Source organism: Sus scrofa, chromosome 13 (genome assembly GCF_054392235.1).
Source record: "Sus scrofa isolate SSC_HxYL_T2T_F1_AM1 chromosome 13, Sscrofa_HxYL_maternal_Yorkshire_Landrace_v2.0, whole genome shotgun sequence".
Lineage (NCBI taxonomy): Eukaryota > Metazoa > Chordata > Mammalia > Artiodactyla > Suidae > Sus > Sus scrofa.
The window spans coordinates 67896226-67916955 of NC_139395.1; the positions used below are offsets into that span (position 1 = coordinate 67896226).

At 42.5% G+C, this 20730-nt stretch overlaps 1 protein-coding gene across 2 annotated transcripts in view; it reads right to left on the minus strand.

The window, feature by feature from the left end:
• EIF4E3 (eukaryotic translation initiation factor 4E family member 3) overlaps positions 1–20730 on the minus strand; it is a 153808-nt gene that overhangs the window by 95510 nt on the left and 37568 nt on the right. The window contains exon 7 of one of the 2 annotated variants that reach the window (XM_021070854.2): positions 17955–19968. The exons of the other annotated variant lie outside the window; for it this stretch is intronic. Within the exon in view, the coding sequence (XP_020926513.2) occupies positions 19922–19968 (47 nt within the window). The 3' untranslated portion in view covers positions 17955–19921. Of the gene's footprint in view, positions 1–17954; positions 19969–20730 lie in introns of those variants that run through there. 2 annotated transcript variants of the gene reach the window in all.

Sequence of the window (20730 nt, forward strand, 5' to 3'; positions counted from 1 at the left end):
GACTCCAGTTCTTCTTGAATCTTAGGACTTGGGCAGGTCACTTAACAGCACTGAGCCTTGGTTTCCTCATCCATAAAATGGGGGTGGTGATGAGTCGATGAGATAGTGCAGACAAAGGGCCTAGCATTACCGGGTACTCGGGTTATACAGAGAGAGGGGTTAAGAGGAGGAGACTACATCTGCTTTCTGGTTCACCACCTCTAGCTAAGTGACCTGAGGCAGGCAGGTCACCTCACCTCACAGGTAAGGAATGTCCCTGTGAGGTTTAACCAAGTTCATAGATGTAATTTATAAAAGATTCGGGCACAGAGGTCCATGCATGTTATTAATATTAGATTCTTTCTTTCTTTTTCTCCTTCTTCCTTTTCTCCCCTCTTTCTCTCTCTCTTTCTTTCTTTGGCTATACCTATGACATATGGAATTTCCCAGGCTAAGGGTTGAATTGGAGCTGCAGCTGCTGGCCTACACCACAGCCACAGCAACGGCGGATCCTTAGCCCACTGAGTGAGGCCAGGGATCGAACCCACATCCTCATGGATACTAGTTGGGTTTGTTTGTGATGAGCCACAACAGGAACTCCTATTGCTTCATTTCTTGTGTCTGTTTTATCTGGGGGAGCCAGGAAGACTGGCCTCCACCCCCAAGGAAGGAGATGACTCCATAATTGGAGGGCAATGAGGAGGGGCCAGCAGCTCAGTCTCAGGCCACTTCCCTAGCAATTAGAAGAGTCTCTCACCTGGACAGCACTTCTGGAATCAGGGGGGCCGTGAGCTGCCACTCCTTGGCTAAGTGATTCCAGGCCAGTCCCCCCATCTTCCTCTCAGTCAATGCATCTGCAAAATCATGCTAATGTGTTCATCACCTTGACTCCTCACCAAGGCCACCAGAGATAATGCACACAAATGCCCTTTGTCAACTCTTACATGTCACTCACATTCCAACTATTATAAATTCAGAAACATGCACTTGAAAAGCACATGCGTGAGTCCCCTGGTGGCTTGGCAGATTAGGGATCCCGTGTTGTCCCTGCTGTGTTGTGGGTTTGATCCCTGGGCTGGGAACTTCCGCCTGCTGTGGGCATGGGCAAAAATAAGCAAATCTTAAAAAGAAATATAAAAAAGCCCACCTGGGTCTGAATTTTCATTTGAACAGGTGGAAACTGCATACTTTTCTAGGTGTGCTTTTATTTTTCATTCCTTTGAATACTAAAAGAAAGGTTTTTTTTTCTTTAAAGCTCTTGTCTCAGGTAGGAGACGAATGAAGACACTTTAATTTCCGGTGGTGCCACTGCCCTGGATTTGGGCTTTACCCCCAGCTGTGCTCAAACCAAACAAACAGCATGTCCACCCACCCGGGAGACTCAAAGTAACTCTGGATTTCTCTTTGCTGGGTTTCCTGTGGGTACTTCAAAGACTAGAGATTTTGCAGATGTCTTGGTGGTGATTTCCCTTTAGCGAACACATGGGAAATACTCCAATAAGAGAGAGACCAGGAATTTTGGCTGTAGAAAGAGAGGGAAGAAGGCTTGCAAGCCGAGCCCAAGAGCACAGTTGCCCAGATTCATTTCTCATCCATACGGAGGGGCAGGTGTGTGTTTGCAGCTGGGGTTGAATCCCTCAGCTCGCCTCCAGCATTTACAGCAAGAAAGTGTTTCTGGCCCTTGAACAGTCAAAATCCAACTTAGCCAGAAAGAAATATATTCAATACTTCACCATCGGCAAGACCTTCCCTGCAAGCCACCACCCCCATGGGAAAGTTAAGAAATGAAGACTCTTGTATTTGAGAAAGGGGAGTAGGTGGCCAGCAGAGAGTGGGTCCCCCGGCCCATGGTGTTATTTCCAGATTTGTGTTTCTTTGACATTTTTGATTCTCCTCCCGAAGCAAATTTCCCTTAACCTAGAGTCAGAGACATTTTTCCTTTGAGCAGCTCTAAAGTTTTAACACAGAAAGTCGATCTTTGCTTTCGGGAAACTTGTTCTGTGGATGAAAATCTGCTTTTTAAATCAAGTGGTAGTTCATCCTTTCAAAATAAGAATTGATTACCAGACAACGCTGCCTCTAAACCTAGATACAGAGTGTTAAGAGTCCATGCCTTTGGCCAGGAGACTGCTCCCAGACTGTCACTGGTGCAAGGGTAGGGGCGTCCACTCAGAGCCCAGCACACTCTCCCTGGGCACCTGCCAGGGGCTGTGCAAGGCATGGGGTCAGAACGAAGCCCCCTCATCCACTGGAGCACACAACCCACAGGACCAACCAGGCAGAAATGCTCTGCCAGCTGGCCTAGTGTTCACCCCTGGTTGTTTTTCACACCAAAGATCCTTTGACCACCTGCTCAGGAGGCATGGCAGCCTCCTGAGTGATAATCAGGGTCTCCATTGTCACCAAGTCTAGTGGGTGGGACAGACCAGCAGGCAGTCTCCATCCAGTAGCCATGACCTGTCCAGGGAGAGGTGCAGAGCGCTAAAGGGAAACGAGAGGAGGGGGCAGAGTCAAGGCGGGTACTGCAGGGGCCCCTAGGGAGGTCACTCTCCTGGCGGAGGGGAGGAGCAGTGGAGGTGGGGAGAGATCATGGGTGGGAATCCAAAAAAGGCTGGAGACTTAGCTCCCTCTGGGATAATTAAGGAGTCAGGACTTTATCCGCATGGCATCTGGGAGCCACTGCATCACTCAGTCCCAGGCCCCTGGCTTCTCAGCTTATGCTAACTGCTAAAATGTACTGAGCCTGACACAGCTTAGAATACTAGAGAAAGTGAGGACAGTGCCCTTATCATCTGCATTCTGCAGCTGAAAAAAGGGAGGCTCTGAAGTTAAAAAACTTGCCTTTGATCATCCAGCTACTGGTACTTGAGGCTGCGGTAGAGCTTTGAGGGTTTTGTCTCTCAGTATCAATACCCCCTTGTCTGGGGAACCACTGACATGATTTCACTCATGCATTAGGGATAGGTGTGTGACTTAAGCCTGGCCTGTCATTACACGGCTATGCCCTGCCCAGAGTAACTGGCTCAAGAATAAGAACGAGAACCCTTTAGTGACAACCCTGGGACTTCTCGGACTCCAGAGAGGAAGAGAAAGAGAGAGAAAGGGGCCCAGTCTGTTGCTTTGGACTTAAAACTGGGAGGATGTAGGTTTAGACCTAGACAATGAAGAGAAAAATAAGAGCCAAGACAGTAAGTCTCCTGGATCAAACTCTGCCTGAAGCCATTGCTCCACAACTTTTCAGTTAGGCCATTCATAATTTTTTCCTTCCCCTTAAGACACTCTCGGTTGGTTTTTCTGTCACTTGCAATGAAGTTGCCCTAATGCAATGGTGTTTAAGTGACCCTCACTTATTATACTCCTAATGGTTTAAGCCACTGAAATTAATTTGGTGTTTTGCTTAATTCATATAGTAGTTTTTTTTTTTTTATCCTCAGTGAAAATTTCAAGCATGGAGTAAACACTGCTTAGAAAAATAAAGGCAGAGTGGGGAATGTGGACGTGTTATTTAAGCAACTGCAAAATTATAGTTGCCTAGCAGAAAAGGAACTGAATGTGGGGTAGGAGGAGTGAGGTACAGGTCCTACTCTGTGGTTCACTAGTTCAGGGACCTTGGGCAAGGGACCCTTCCTCTCTAAGCTTCAGTACCTCAGCTATGAAATAAGGGTGTTTCACAAGATGGGACCCCGACTCAGGTCAGCAACTTCTTCCTATGCTGTTCTTGAATCATCAAAGGTTGACTAGAACAAATGTAGGAAGCCCCTTCATAACCGAAGGTAAATAGGGGTTTATCTTCCTTCCAAGAAAGTCCACACCTGTTTGTATCCAGCAGGTGCAGCAGAGAAAGGTTCATCATTGAACATGGGCTCAGAGAGGTGTGATTACATAACTGACACTCTCGGGGCGGGGCGAGGAGGGGAGAGAGAGGGAATCTAACTTGTACCACATCTTGGAAATCTCCAGTGGCAGCCCTGGGAGAGGGTCTCCCACCGAGTTTGAGTCCTGCTGGGCTCAGGAGACACCACCTCACCATCTAACCAATGGAGAGAGAGGACTTGCCCAGACTCACTTTCCACCACCACGGAATCTCTCTAGCGTAAACTCTTACTACGAGTCCCCAAGGCACAGCTAGCCTAGATTTTACACACACACACACACACACACACACGTATGTGTATATATATATGGCTTAGCCAATTATCTTTTTTTTTTTAATTGGAGTATAGTTGATTTACAGAGTTGTGTCCATTTCTGTTGTACAGCATAGTGACCCAGGTATATACATTCTTTTTCTCATACTATCTTCCATCATGTTCTACCCCCAAGAGACTGGATATAGTTCCCTATGCTATAAAGCAGGACCTCATTGCTTATCCTTTCCAAATGTAATAGTTTCCATCTACCAACCCCAAAGTCCATCCATTCCACTTCCCCCGCCCCCATTCCTTTGATGACTCCAGCCCATGAACTGGGAGGAGGCCCGCAGGAATCTCAAGAAAACCACACTGGTTAGTTCACGAAGGTTGCTGGTGGCTTATATACAGGAATAGTGTCTTTGAAAGAATGATGGGCTGAGTGCCTTGTTTACCTTTTCTGCTAAAAGTTCACCTTACGATTTCTACAGCTTTTAAAAATAGATGATTTTCATCTATTTAGAGCTTCATACAATGAGCAAAGTACTCTAAAAACTGGAGATAAGGAGCCGGTCACTAATAGACTTTGAAGGCAATCTGTTCTTAAAACCTGTGTTCTGTCCCAGGTAAATACATTTTTGTCCTCCAATAGTTCCATCTAGGAGTTCATTAGGCGTTTCTGTCTGCAACACGAGATTTAAAATTTGGTTTTGTAAAAAGTGAAATCTACAAATGGGGATGTAAAATGGCTACTGGGATTTGCTAGCACAGGGGTACATTATAACCAGGAGCCCCCCCACCCCACTGCCTTTTCACAGGTAGAAAGCATCTCGTCAGCCCAGAAAGTACCAAAGCACACGGTCACATGCAGTCCCAGTGACATCCTCACACTCAGACCTTGGCCATTTCAGGTGAATGACATTCCAGGTCTGCTCTGTCTGGGCTCCACGTGAGCAAAGAGATGGAACAAACCACTGAGGAGAACGACACATAAAGAACAATGTAACTCCCGTTTTTACACTCTTGGCATCTGACATATTCTCAAACTCTAGCCCAACATCCAGTGGAAACTCTTAACAGTGCATAGCTTCTGCCATGGCGACTCTAATTCAGCTACAGAAATGCAAGAGGCGTAAACCATTCCTGAAGACAGGATACAACATCAACAAGAAAAGGAAGCAGATTGAAAACCACTAACCTCCACAAAAGTTTCTTCAGGGCCAACAATTTCTGCCTCTTGGCATGAAGATAATGCCTATTTGTTGATCAAGGTGAGTGACAATTTAATTACTTAATGGGGGGGCATTTAGGAGGGGTATAGGAGGAATTGGGGGGAAGGGGTCCTAAACTTCTAAAAGTCCTGTGCGTTTTCTCTGCCTTCAAACCGAGAAAGCTTGCTTTCCTCTGGAGGCGCAGAGTTAAGAGACTCCTACAGGTGTTGGGTCCACACAAATGAAGCATAATGGCTACATTTCCTTTAAAATGTTTCTTTCTTTTTCTTTTCTTTTTTTGTCTTTTTTGGGGCCACACCCGCAGCATATGGAGGTTCCCAGGCTAGGGGTAGAATCAGAGCTGTAGCAGCCAGCCTACACTACAGCCACAGCAACACCAGATCCGAGCCTCGTCTGCACCACAGCCCACGGCAACACTGGACCCTTAACCCACTAAGCAAGACCAGGGATCAAACCCTCATCCTCATAGATACTGAGCCAGGATGGGAACTCCTAAAGAGTTTCTTAAACAACGGGAGTAGGCAGGTGTTATCAATAAATTACTTTCCTACCACCTGAGCGAAGGCAGGTGCCTCTAAGCCCAGGTCACCACTTTCCTTTGGTCCCTCATTTTCTTTACATCTCCTTTGCTATTCTGCCCTCACCCCAGCCCTGGCCCTAAGCAGCCCAATTTTCCTGCTATCCTCAGAAATCCATAAACACTGTTATTTCCCACTATTCATTTAGGAATAAAAAAAGTGATTAGGGGAGGCAACAAGTTATTGTTATCATTCACATTTGTTAAAATGAGCACTTTTATCCTAAAAAAAAAAATGAGTCTTCATAAAAGTAAAGGGTTTCTGGTCTCCTTAGAATGTGATTTTAAAACAACTAGCCAAGTATCTAAAAATAAAACATAACCAAAGCAGGTCTACCTTGACCAAAACACTTACAGCGCCGTGAGACCTCAGTATTAAGACTTATATAAGAACAGCAGTTGACAGTTCAAAGTGGGCCTTCATGTGTAATTTTCTCATTTGATCCTCCCATCTCATGATGGGGGCATTCATTATCCTGCAGCCCAGATGAGGAAAAGGAGATTCAAAAGAGTCAGGCAGCTCATTCAAAGTCACAAAAACGAACAGGTTGGGGTGTAGGGAGGATGGGACTAGTCGTTTCATGCCAAACGCAGTGCTCTTTCTGTGGCCAAATAATTTCCTATGAGTGGCACGTGGGTTTCTTAGGATGGGCTCTCGGATGGGCTTATGGCAATATCGCTTCTCGATCTACACAGAGCAAAACCTCTGTGCTCAGGGCCCTATGTGAAGGTGGACTGTAACCAGGCCTGGGGACTCTCAGGTTAGTGAGTGCCACCCTTACAAATGAACACACACACTAGAAAGAGCCAAGGGCCAGAGCAGAGCAAAAAGAAATTCAAGGGTCCCCTAGATTGGAAGAGAGGAGGGTGCCACTCAAGCTAGAAAGTGCAGAACAGGCTTGATGTGGAAGGGGGCCCTGGGTCACCCTGGGAGCCCTGGAGAGGAGGGCTAAGCATGCGGGGCTGAGGGCAGAGAGCCCGGGCAAACAGTGCTGCAGCGAGCTGGCAGAGGGAGGTAGTGCCCTCGGCATGGTTTGCTCGTTGCTGAAATCTACAATATGGCTTTAAATTATCAAGGGTCCTGGAATGCCACAGACATTTTGAAAACTACCTTCAGGATCAGAAAGATATGTGGAGGAGAGATCTTCAAACCTAGTGTAAGAAATGAGAGATGGGCACGTGACCCCGCCTCACCCCACATGCGCTTATCAACCATAGGTGGTTGGGTGGCGGTGAGGCGGCTGTGCGCCAGCAGACCCTACAAACTTAACAGAAGAGGAACCTTCTATCATGTGTAGATGTGAGCGTTTTGCTTCCATTATTAAAGGGGAAATAAACACCTTCCGGAACAAATTTGTGTTGCCAAGGTACGAACCCTTCATTTTGTAAAGGCGTTTTGGGAAAAGCGTAAAGCTCGCCCGGGACAGTCAGGGGACCATATTTCGTGCAACAGCAATTCTTCTAAATATAGAAGGCAGAGCAATCACAAGAAGGATGAGAGCGGTGTCCTTGGATGCCCCATTGAACACACGGATGACAGAGCTGCTGAGAGGGTTTTGCATTGACATCCTCTGCTCCCCGATTTAGCAGAAGGCTTCTCTGGCTGGCCCGGGAGTGGATTGCAAGAGCAGCCCCACAGTAATGGCATTTTGAAGCCGGCTCCTTCACCTGGTGCTAAGGCCTGCCTTCACAGGTACATAAAAACCCTGAACTCAGGGAATTTCTTTTTTAGCAATTTCCTTATCCAAACTCGGGGCTACCTCTAACGTTTGCCAGATATCACAGACCAATTTCTTTTTTCTTTTCTTCTTTTTTTTAACCTCATCTTCACAGCAAAAACATAAAAGGGGAGATCTATAAACATTTCAGATTCATAATATACTACTTCCTCTCGGTCCTTCTAAGCGGAAACTTTGCTCTTGAGCAAAGGTGAGCATCTACTACGAAGTAATTTTCCCTGGCAGGAGGGCTGGCCGTGCACTCGGTCGCAGCTGAAATGTGTTTTAATAAGGCCTTTCTCCTTTACAAGCCCGGCTGGCTTTCAGCTCCATCCCACAGCCAAGCAGGGAGGAAGATGGCTCTCAGATATCCTTTTGTTACTCTAATCAGAGCCAGAAGGGCTGTATTGACTTTCTGGGCCTTGGGGAGTTGTAGTTCTTTTGTATCCATCTCATCCAAGAAATCAAGTTTGATTAATTTGTCATCAAGGAAAATGTGTGATCTGCTCAGAGCCAGGCCTTTGAAGTGGAAGGATGAACTTGGGGCTTGCAAAAGCCCAGGTCAGCAGGCGAAACAGCGGTGGTGCCGAATGGAGCAAGTTCTTCACAGATTGCCTGTTCTCATTTAAAGCACTTAAAAAAAAATTAAAAATAAAGGAAAAAAACAAAACAAAAAAACAAACCTTTTCCACAAGAACATTCAGTGTTGCAAGGCTCCCTGGCCAGGGTCTCCTTTTGTTTACTTTAATTTTGAAAATAGAGTTATCAGGGCTATAAAGCAAGATCCAGAGAACACTTAGCCATGCCACAAAGTGTGGGGCTGGGAGGGTCTGACCTCCTGCCAATCTTAAAAGACCACTGAGAGTGGGAGAGCAGAGCAGGCTGAACTTGGTGTCAGCACGTGCTCCTGGAATGAATAATCGGGAGAGGTCTCCAGCTGGGTCATGGGACAGATGCTCATTTATGATGCTCTGGTCTTGTTAACCTGCACTTAGTGGAGTTCCCAAACTGCTGAAAATGCATAAGGTAGCGCCCCCAAGATATTATTTAATCCTAGGCTTAGTGTCATATTTCTTTTTCAGATGCTATATATGCTTTATAAGGAATTACGGGGGCTTTTAAAAATGACAGAGTAAGCAATCTTTAGACATTCCACAGCGTAAGAATCCCCATATTTAACATGTTGGTGCACAGGCCATTTTATGATGCTTACCCCTCAGGTAGAGACATAAAGACACTCTGAATTACTGAGCAAAAGTCAAGGGCTCGCTTGGCTTTGAAAGATATTTGAAAAGCACCAACAAATTATCAACAGCCCTTTGCGGTTACTGAATTCATTGTCAAAACAATTATTAGAGAATTTTAAAACAATACTGAGATTAGTGAAAACACTCAGCTTTAGAAATCTAAGGATATTTTGACTTAAAAAAAACACACACCTCTGCTTACAATAACATTCAAGCATTCCTTCATTCAAATATGCATTGAGTTGGCAGTATGTGTAGGCATGTGGAACTCGAAGATGTTAAAGATCTACTCCCTGTCTTTCTCGTGGTCTAGGAGTTCAGGGGTTGTAATGATGTTTACCAATCGTCTTATTTGTAAGCTCCATGAAGAAGGGAAGATGTTTTGGCCTGGAAACATTTTCATCAGCTGAACTTCCTTCTTACACTCCTGAGTAATGATGGCAACTATGTCCTTAGGAAAGATTTAATTGGAAGGTCCATTCTGGTTTTGAAGTGGTTGATGGCAAACAGACTCAGAAGTCAGGTACATGGAGCTCAAATGAGCCAGGCAGATTTGTTTTCTCTGAATATGGTTTGATGAGGTAGAAAGATCAGTAAACAAACAGTTAAGAGACTAGTAGGCTTGGCCAGTGTTGCCACCAACAACTTGCAAGACCTCAGACAGCTGAAGCTGGGCCAATCCCTCCAGAGGAAAATGCAAAAGTTTCATTTGATCGGCTCATTCTCTCTCCGGGGTGTATTTCACCAATACAGCCAACCAATGGAAGTACTATATACTAACGCTCTGCATGAGCCAAGTGCTGAGCTGGGTGCCTAAATATGCTGTTTGCCTTGAAGAAGCTCCACCTTCTTCCTTCTAAAAAGGAGAAACGGAGGCTCACAGAAGATGAGTCACTTGCTCAAGGCACAAGCTAATAACGGGATTTCAACCCAGTAACACCAATGCCAAACTAAGATCTTTGCATTATGCCAGTTTGCTTTTCTTCACCCCCAAGGCCCAAGGCTCACACCCAAAGCCAAGATGGGCATCCTGGAGGGGTGTGACCCAGGAAGAATCAATCCTATAGTCTCCCACCAAAACCTCTATACCTTTATTTATTTATTTATTTTAACCAGGGTGCCTAACCCTCTGGTCAAGAAATCACATTCCCTCTCCTCTGCTTTTCTCCTCTGCAATCTCTGGTAGAAGCATTTGCAAACACAAATAAAGGTCACCAGTAAGAAGGAGAAGAGGGATTTTGCATGATCCATCTGTGCTGGGATAATCCAGAATTGGCCGTGAATATATTGAAGGGCCTACATTACACCAGTAATTCTTTTTCACCTGCCATGCACACCAGTCAAATGTGTTATTCTTGTACATTCTTTGGGGAAAAGTGTTAGGCATGTGCATCTACAGATTGGGCACTCAATAAGTGAGGCAGAAAAGCAAACTTCAAATATACATTTAAAAAAAAAATTCCCAGTTAAAACCTTGAGAAAATAAGCAAGTGGGTGGTGCGTCCTAGTTATAAACTGGTTTCAAGTCCAATCTGCTCGTGTGGAAATGATGCAAAAAGCAGATTAGAAACTGTGTATTTTTTTCCACATTAAGTATGGGATGGAAGAAGGATCATTGATTTTAAGAGCCAGAAGATGTGGGGATCTGCCTGTGACTTTGCCACCAACTGTGTGACCTTAAACACAGTCTTTATCCTCTCTGGGTCATTTCTTCATGTGTAAAATGAAAAGCTGAACAAGGCCTGCAGGGATTTTTCTTTTTCTTAAAGCTGTAGATCCTTTCCTTTAGAAACAAACTCTTAAGACAGAATCTCAAAATTCTTGTACAGCAGAATCTTCAACTTCCATCAAGGCAGCCTCACCCTGGGAGAACAGGCTGGCCATTACCATGGATATGAGTGGGCTCTGAGATTAACAGTGTGACCCTGGGCATGTTAGGTGCTTCTCTGAACCTCAGTTTCCACATACAGAAAATGGGGACAACAAGATCTACCTCCTAGGGTTTTGGAAATGAGCTAATTAATCCATGTGCTTAGAGGGTGTGGACCTCCATACATATTTGCTGTTATTATTAACGATATTATAGCGCTGGACAGAGCAGCATACCTCAGCAGAAGCATCTCACACTCTGTCCAGTCGCTGACTTATGGGGATGGTGATTGTTTACAAAGTATCATTCTGCACTTATCATTCAAGGGCTTATAACTAACTTTTCTGAACTTGACTTTCCTAAGTAGAGGAGTTTCTATGTAAAGAGATAAAAGTGATGTTTTTCACTTGAGTGATAGAACCAGAAAGAAATGCAAGGAAATGCCTACTTGGGTCAGAGGAATGGTTATTTTAATGAGGCAGGTGGGGGCTGTGACTGGGAGGGGAATGGGACTCCTGAGGTAGCTGGCACAGTTCTCTTTCTTGACCTGGGTGCCATTATAAAAATGTTCTCCTGGAGTTCCCATCGTGGCTCAGCAGTTAAACAAACCTGACTGGTATCCATGAGGAAGAGGGTTCGATCCCTGGCCTCGTGCAGTGGGTTAAGGATCCTGCATTGCTGTTAACTGTGGTGTAGGTCACAGAAGTGGCTTGGATCCCAAGTTGCTGTTGCTGTGGTGTAGGCTGGTGGCTACAGCTCTGATTTGACCCCTAGCCCGGGAATCTCCATGTGCCATGGGTGCAGCCCCAAAAAGACAAAAAAAAAAAAAAAAAAAAAAAAAAAAAGTTCTTCTCACTACAATTCACTACGCTACATGTTTGTTTAGGGTGGTTTTCTATATCTTTTGTTTTATCGTACAGTAAAAAGGTCTTAGAAGTGATGTTTCATAAAACAAAATCAATGAATAAATAAATTATGCTTGCCAGCTCCCAAAAATGTTAACATTCTACCACCCAATGCACATCAGCATGGATGTGTTACTGTTTTACTACACTTTAAAAAATATCTTTTACAATAGGAGTTTTGTTTGCAGCATCTAAAAGTATTTCTGTAGAACCAGCCACCTGGGGAACACTCTTTGAAAGCCAAAGGACTTCTGTTAAATTTTTGTTTATGATTGGGTTTCTTTTTTTGAAAAGATATATGCTAAAAATCAAAGTCTTATTCTTCAGAACTTGCCTATCTTCATGAAACACCAATTATTTTTGCCTTAAAAGTGGGACTATTGCTTCAGTGTTGAACTTTCATTTGCCATTGTTCTCCAGCAAGAGTAAGACACCAACGGCCAAAACTTTGCTAAGGCCTGAAACCTTCCTCGAGGTCTGTGCTTTCCAGAATTCTATGTGTGCAAAAAAACCAATGATTTAAGCTTCCCGAGTGAAAAAGGTAATTGGGGAGTAAGAGCTTGTCCACATCTTTGAGGCTGGGAGGAGCACACACTTTTAACCATACCATCTGCACAAATGGAACTAGAGTTCAGCATGCTTATGACTAGAAGGGCTTATGATTTATGCTTGCTAGTTAAATACGCGTATGATTTAAACTTATTTTCTCTGGCAAGAAATAAGCTAGTCAGCACCATGGCCTGGCCAGATGATGGGAAGTGGACACATATTTCAATGATACACATTTTAACTTGCGGAGCCTTGCAAGTGCTACTGTTTTCTTTTTATAACAAAAGACCTACCTTCCTGTAGGATTCCAGAGATTTCTTTTTAATACATTCATTAGTGAAAGCAGCTAAAAATTCTTTAACAGCAGTTAAACATTAGAAGTCACTGGTGTTGGCCTCGAAAAACAAAAACAAAAACAAAAAACCCCTGTATTTTAGGTGGGAAAGCAAAGACTATGCTAATAAAACAACCAAGAACACATTCTAAAAAGTACATCGATAACCACGAGATGATAAAATACATACAGAATACATGGCAGGAGTAATCAGACTCAAATACGAGAAGGAGATATTAGGAAATCTTAACGCCTTCAGAGCGTTATACCTTGCCCTTCAAAGCTTTTATTAAATTCGCTGTCTTAAAATCAATTGGGCATCATATGCATAATCTTGAACTGCTTGCTTTTATAGGGAGATACAGGGAAGTCTGGAAAGTCTGCAGACGAATGGGAGAAATAAGAGTTGGCTGGTATTTTCTGTTTGTTTTTCAAGGGGTATATTAGCTAGAAAGGAAAAGTAAAGCCACCTGACTTGGCTGCATAAGGGACAACTGAATCTTATCAGCAAAAGAGAAACAAGTGTGATTGGCTTATTCTAAAACGAAACCATTCTTGGTAAAGGGGCAATAAACAGAATGAAAAGAAGGGAAATGTGTTTTCTAAGGCACCAAAATGGACTCTATCACCAGATATGTTCAGCATGAGAGTAGAAGAAAGAGAAAGAGCTGCTTCCTGCCAGAGGACCATGGACGACCTACTAGGCATCATACACTATGCTAGGGTATGGGGATGGGTAGGCAGGAAGTTTCAGTAGGTGCTGGAATAAACAGGGTTTGACAGTCACCACACATATACCTGGAACCTCATTAAGACGAACCAGTGCAGTTAATAAAATTGCATGTAATTCTACACCTGAGGGAGAAGAACGACATTTCTATACTACAGACCCTAACCACAGGATGAGAATTAGCGGCAACAGATTAGGGAAAAGGTCTACAAATTCTACAAATGAATGAACATTTAAACTCCATGAAGTTATAGCTGGAAAAAAAAGGGGGGGGGGCAAATTCACAGCAATAGAGTCCCAAATTAGAAAACGGCAAGAATTTTCGCATGACGAGGCCAAACACATGCACTAAACACATAAATCGCTACATTTGCAAGTAAGAAAAGTACCGTCTAGTCTTACCTTATTGCTGCAAAAGGCTGGAATAAAAATTACTGACTTAGAGAAGCAACTTTCACATGTATCTGAACATCAAACACAACACACAATACAAAATCAAAAATAACTAGAACAGAAAAAGTTTTCAGTCTGACCTTAAAAATACTGAGCAAATCACAAGATGAAGCCAGATCAAAGGGGAGGGCATTACACCAGCTTGTAGCCATATGTGAAAGGGCCCCAAATGCACAGGGCACAGATGGTAGCTGAGGGGGAGGAAGGGGCACAAGCAGATCCAAAACAGAAGGCAAATAAACCTGCTTCAACTTACACAGGTAAGACAGTTTGAAAGAATGAATAATTTTGAATGCAACTCATAAGATGCTTAATGTGGGACAAATGGTGCCGGAGGTCCCAAGCTAAAGTGGGCTCACTAGTGTAAGCTCTGAAATCCTTTTGAGTTACAATCTCAATGAAACAGAAGCCTCAGTGAGGAGACATGCAAAGGGCTGGTGACTTTCTATTAATCGATTACTGAGAAGACACTTCAAATTAAAAAAAAAACAACATATAATGGCTGTCAGCCACATTACCTGATGAAGGGCTGAGAAATTGGGGGGGTGGAGAGAAACTTAATGTATGCTCACACAATTAATAGCTCTATTTGAAAACAGAAACCCTGTGACTTTATTAGAATGCTCAAAGTTCTTTCGTATCTCTCATTCCTCATTAATGGGAAGGGCTAAAATTAAAATTTTCATCTCCTTAAACGTTCATTATAAGTCACTTGTTTGTATGTAAAAAAAAAAAAACTTCTATAGAAAACTCAGAAATGCTTATGTTTACTTCATGCTTGTTTCTCTCATGCAAAAGTGCCACTTCAATAAATCCCAAACACTTGTTCCAAAACAAAAGTTTTTTTAAAAGAAATCCTGACTTCAACATGAGAAGGTGAAATTTTCAGCAAGAAATCATACATTTCGATAAATGAGTTAATCACTTTTTTAAAGCAGCAACCAAAACAAACACATTTAAACACAGATTTCTTCAACCTCATGATTTCTGAAGGACACAAGAGCATAGAATATCCAAAAGGCTATTTTATTGGATATTCTAATAAGGTACAGTCAACACACACATATACAATGGGACTCTAAATTTTAGTAGCAATGATGAACAAAATAATATTGACTTCACAATGACTCCTTATTTGATTTTTTTGACACTTCTATGTATTAAAGAATCCTTCCAGTTTAGTAACAGCTTTGCTAAGCTAAGTCTAGGAGTGACAATTAATTTTAGTGGAAATTCATTCCCAGGCTACTTTGATAGTCATTTGAACAGTTTTGCGTTATTTTACATGCAATTTTATAGCTCTATAACGTTCATTTAATCTTGTTCAATGATGCTGAACCCCAGATGCCATAAGACATTATAGAAAAGTAGTTACTGCACATATGGGGTAACTACTTTTTCTGAACATTAATTTCTTTTCTCTTAACAGGCTGAAATGGTATTTAGAAAAGAGAAAAGCCACCAGTCTGTATTAAGGGCTTTATGTTATGGACTTCCGGAAATGGGCTACCCATCACTGCTTGTGGCCCTAGCCATAAAGTTCTTATTTACAACCATCATCTTCTCAAATCTAAGGAATAATGGCTTTCTCCAGCCTTCAGAAGGTTGCTGGTATGAGACATTTGAATCAGGTCACCTGAGAAGCTTGGGGGCGGGGGGGAGGTTCTCCTCATTTGTCAGATCCGAGGGTTGGAAATAATCAGAGGTTCGAAAAGTGGGGTCTGGGGACCACCCACATTACAATCACTGGGGCACTTGCTAAGAAGGCGGATTTCTAGGCCTCCCACACCTGCTGAATTCAAAACGAAAGGTTGGAGGTCAGGAAATCTGCATCTTAAGTAAGCACCCCAGTGATGCTTCTCCATGCTAAGGGGTGAGAGGCACGGGTAGATGATCTCGAAGGTCCCTTCCACTCTAAAATCCTAAACCTCTGTGAGTTTTAAAAGTGGAGTCCTGTCAGCCAGACCAACACAAGTGACTCTGAGCCAGAATGGGTTAACCTAACAAGAAGTGTTCTTGAATTTTGATGTATATGTAAAAGCAGAAAACAAAAACAGAACTGCATCATCAGATGTGTGAGGAGTATGTTTGTTTGTTTTTCTTCACGGGAGATGCAGAGGAAGACGCCACCGTTAACCACTACGTAGAAGAAAAGGTTCCAAGGGATTTTGCACTGCCTTCCTGTTCCTATTTTTTTTCCTTCTCACCTGCTGATGCCTCTCTGCTGTTGAGGTAGTGCTCCAGGCATTTCCAATCCCGAGTCACCAAACTCTTAAGTAATTTGCAATCAGTCTGCATATACTCTTGCAAGAAATAAACTACCTACAGGCAGTCCTCTACTTACATGTGTAATGAGGGAAATGTTACAGAAACATCAATAGAGGAAAGGTGAATGGCCGACTTACATTTTTAAGGGGGAACTTTCATATTTAGGCAGCAAAAAAAAAAAAAAAAGAAAAAAGAAAAAAAAGGAATCAAACTCTAATTTTACTTCTCCCTTTGGGCACAGTATTTGCTCACTTGGATAAAATATTTCTGGTATTTCCTATATGTTAGTTTATTTCATTCCTTCTCTTCCTAACTACTTATTTCGGCTCAATGAGAGCCCACAATTTGAGGTGTTTTTTTTTTTTTTTTTTTCAAGCACATCCGGAGTGTTCTATCTTTGACATATTTTTATTAGGTGCAGGAGAGCTAAACTTTTCTACTGGTAGTATCTCACCAAATTTTTATAAGATCACAAGAGCTGTATGCAGTCGAACCTTAAAATAATTATACAGAGCTGGATAAATTATGTTGCTGAGCCAGCACCATCGCGCGGGAAGGCAGCGCCACCATGTGATCGCTCCAAATGCTGTTAGAGTTGTGGCAGTACAAAAGTTAGGCTCCTCTAAGAGGTGGGCATCTTAGAGCAAAGGCCCATCTCCTGGAATAATAAGTTTATTTTCAAACACCAACCTGTGACACTGCTTCAGTCACTGAATGTGACAGGGAGAGAATGAGAGCTGTTTATAACAAGGGCTGTGGAATAAGATCAATGGCCAGATTAGATCGGATATTTAGTGCTTGTACAGGGTGATTTGTTTTGGGGTTAGGGTGACAGACTTTGAGTGCTGTCTGTTTAAGGAAGCCTGGATCAGGATGTAGCCTGCAGACCTGAAAGCCCAGCTCTGTTACACTGGCTACTCCCCTGTCCTTTCACAAGGGACAATCCCTCTGTTGGGAGGTTATACATTATGTCTAGTGGACCCAACCATACTCGACATTTCTCTGAAGGATAGTGTCCTGTGACTGATATAGGGTGCAGCTAAATTCAAGACAGTGGAGAAAGTCAGAGTCAAGTTAAACTCCACTTAGGCTTTACTAGGATTGTGTTTTCCTATTCATGGGGTTTTTTTCCCCATCAATTCTATCTTGAATTTAATAGACACATTATATTAAAAGGAAATGTCCTGTATAAACTATACACTCTTAGTTCAGAAATGTGGGAAAGTGGCCAAGGAAATATTAAAATGGAGTAAGTCAGCATTTCAATAAGGACTCACAGAAGTAAGCTGAAATACAGACAAGTTACTTTAAATGGGTATTATCCATCCTTATGCGATGGGTGTAACTTGCTAGATGTAAGCAAGCACCTGAAATCAGACAGCCTGGGGAAGAATAGGAAGAGAAAAGGTGTATTGATTTCAGTCAGAGTCCCTGGCTCTGCATCACAGATCTTGAGGCGTGACAAAGACCAGAGGGTGAGCTCTCTGGCTTCTGGATGTCTCGATGCAGAGCCCAGGCTACACCTGCAAGGACGTGGCTGAAAGACATTGGGACTCTGCTGCAAGCGCTCACTTTTCCCAGCAACGGCCAAGGTGGGTTCGCCACCCAACACAAAAGTCACATGCCCTGCAAAATATTTTCTTCTATCTCACAAGAGCATTAGCTTCTTTAATCCAAAAAGGTAATGAGAGGTTTTTAAACTGATTAAATCAGCTTAGTTCATACACTGTCTCTTATGAACTCAATATTCAATTAAAACAATTTCCAGAGCAAAATCTGACAAAATCCTCCCTTAGAGGAACATAGATGATAGGTTCTTAACTCCAGCAAGTTAAATCCTTCTCAGGGTTGGCATTTTCCGCAGGGTCAGAAAGAGTTGCACAAGTTCTCTGGGACAAAAATTTACTTTGTGTGTTAAGCCACGTTTTGTGATCATAAACAAAAGAAACTAGAAAACAGTGATGGGAGCCTAACATTCCTATTTCTTTCATTTTATTTTTTTACTTCAAAAGCTACATACATGCAAAAGTTGAACATGTCATCACAATACTTTAAATAAAGTTCAAAAATAAAAATACTTCAAAATCCATTTACTTCTGGAAATATATATGACAATTATAATGAAGATAAGTCAATTATATCCTTTTTGTCTAATCTATCAGAAAAATACTTATATTATAAAAAAGAATTGAAATTCATGCCACGAATATTTTTCTAAATCCTTGATGAGTAATTTAAAAACAAGTTGGATGTTAGCACAATCTTTTAAAGAAACAAGTTCCAGGCTTTTAAAAAATGGGTCTGATATACCTCATTCTGAAGTCAATGAAGAAAAGTTGAGAACAAAAACATTAAAAAAAAAAAAACTATGATCATTGTTATTATGGCTGATATGGTTAGTAATGCAAGTGGAGGGCACAACTTTTGTAAATAGATACTGTCTGAAGTCCATTAAAATGCCTGAATGGCGAAGGTTATTTACAAACACAGGTGGAAGGCTAGAAGCAGCTACCACCTCTCTCTGCTGGTCAATACTGCGAGAGGAATTAAAAATCCTGGGTACAACGAAGCTCTGAGTGCACCATCCTTTTGTGACATGTATAAGCATGTCCTGGCTTCCCTGACTCCAGAAAAATAGCCATCAGGAGGAAGGGTCTTCAAAGGGCCCTGCCTCTTTCAGGTAAAACGCAGCAGGAGGCTTGGCAGAGTGGAAAGAGGGAAATCGGAACATTCTGAGTGTTCCAGTATTGGGGGGGTGCATGGGGGGGGAGGTCACTTCCTTCTACTAAACCCAGTACTTATTTGGTAACGTAATAGGACGTATCTCAACAGTTCCAAAATTAATATGAACAGAACGCAGTTAAGAGTTCATCTCTGTGAATGTTCACATTCATTCTGGAAATGAGATTTAACTTCTGTTCCTAAATGAAGAAGGCAAGGGGGAAAAATTTCCCTGGCTGGAGGATGATCCATTACAGGAAATGACATAGGATGTGAGCAGGAAAAAAGGGGACTCGTTTAACAGAATGTGTGTGAATTGACTTGGAAAGCCCTAAGTGGGTATATGCACCTGAAATTCGGAAGAAGCTTAACTCAAACAATTAAAATATCACCTCCTCTTTAAATCAGAAATTATAAGGTTTCCTACTGAGACAACCCCCTTGCTACCACTCTAAGCCTTCCTTTGAAAAGGCCAAATTGAAATTCTGGTTAGAAAATATTTCCACAGAGGGTCCAAAGACCTAGAATTTGATTTATATCCTGATCCTCAACTGTGATTATAGTTTTCATGTTTGGCAACCCAACTATTATTTTCCTTTCATCTCTTAAAAAAATGCTTAAAAAGGAAAAATAAAAGATATGTGTGCTGTCAGTGCAAAAATCAGATTAAGTAAGGTTTTCCTTTTCCCTGGGACAGAAAAAAACAATGCCCAGTGCAGAGTATGTAGGAATGTGTCACAACAAATAATCAAAAGACAGGTTTCACCAAGCTAGTATTCCTCTGAGTACAGTGTGGTTTTCAAAAGCAGTATTGTCATGATTATGCATATTCTCATTAACTAGGTACAGCAGAGCTACTTAAAGGGAAACCGATTTCTTGTGCCTCAATGAAAGGGGAGTGCAGAAAACAATAATTAGACTGAATGTGGAATTTAAAAGGGCAAAAAAAAAAAAAAAATTGGGGGAGTGAAAAGAACAGAGAATTCAGAAAGCCAAAAAAAAGCAAGTAATGTGCCGGTAGAAACCCACCCCATCTCCCCCCACCCCACCTGCCACTTTGAGTCCTAATTGCTCAATCTGCAAGGACAGAAACCCACTCTAAATGGACCAGCATCGGGCTTCGGCAAGTCTTCTCTTCACTCTCCCTCCTGTTAAGACCGTTTCCAAAACCAATCAGCAAAGGACAAAGAATTCTTTACAGAGTGCAATTAGTGTTTTCCACGTCCACCTTCAAAAGCATGATGCTCTTCATGGGCTAAAGGACAGAAAAAAACAAAAAAGAAAAAAAGGAAAGAAAACTTTAAGCAAAGGATGGGGCAACCCTCCTCTAAGGCATCTCATTCAGTTTCCCCAAATGTTGGCAAGAACTCAAACACCTTTTTTGTGCCAGTAACTGTTAGCTAAGGCGTGCATTTCCTGAGAAACGTAATAATGAAAATTAAAACAAGAAATAAACAAGCAATGGGCAGTCTGCCGGTTTCTCCTGGCTGAGCCAGAGAGGATGAATAATCCTGATGAGCTGATGGGCTACAGGCAAAGGCTGCGGGAAAACTTGCCCCACAGAACTCGGGCCTGGGACCTCACTGACCTGAGAGGGGGCCTTCACAAGCCTCAAATTCAAAATAAAATCAAACAAAAGTAAAACAAAACGAAGAACAATGCAAAGGTGGTGGCACTTTGCTTATGTTCCCCTCCCCCGCCCCCACTCCTGAACACCCTCTGTGGGAAATTAAGTTTCCTTCAATGGATGGGTCTTTTATTTCTCCCAATCATATGTTTTTCTGTTTTTGTTTTTGCTCCCCACCCTCTTTTTGTCCAGCCCTATTGTCTGGCTTGAAAAAAAACGAATGACAATTAGGAACTCTAGAATAAAAAAGAATGCTACCAAAAATGTTTTTCCAAGACTTAAACTTTTATAAAGTGGAAGCAGGAATTGGGAGACCTGTGAAACATATAATAGTTCCTTCAAGGCAAAAGGCCAAGTTTGAAAATCCACTTCCTGTGATGATAGTTAACC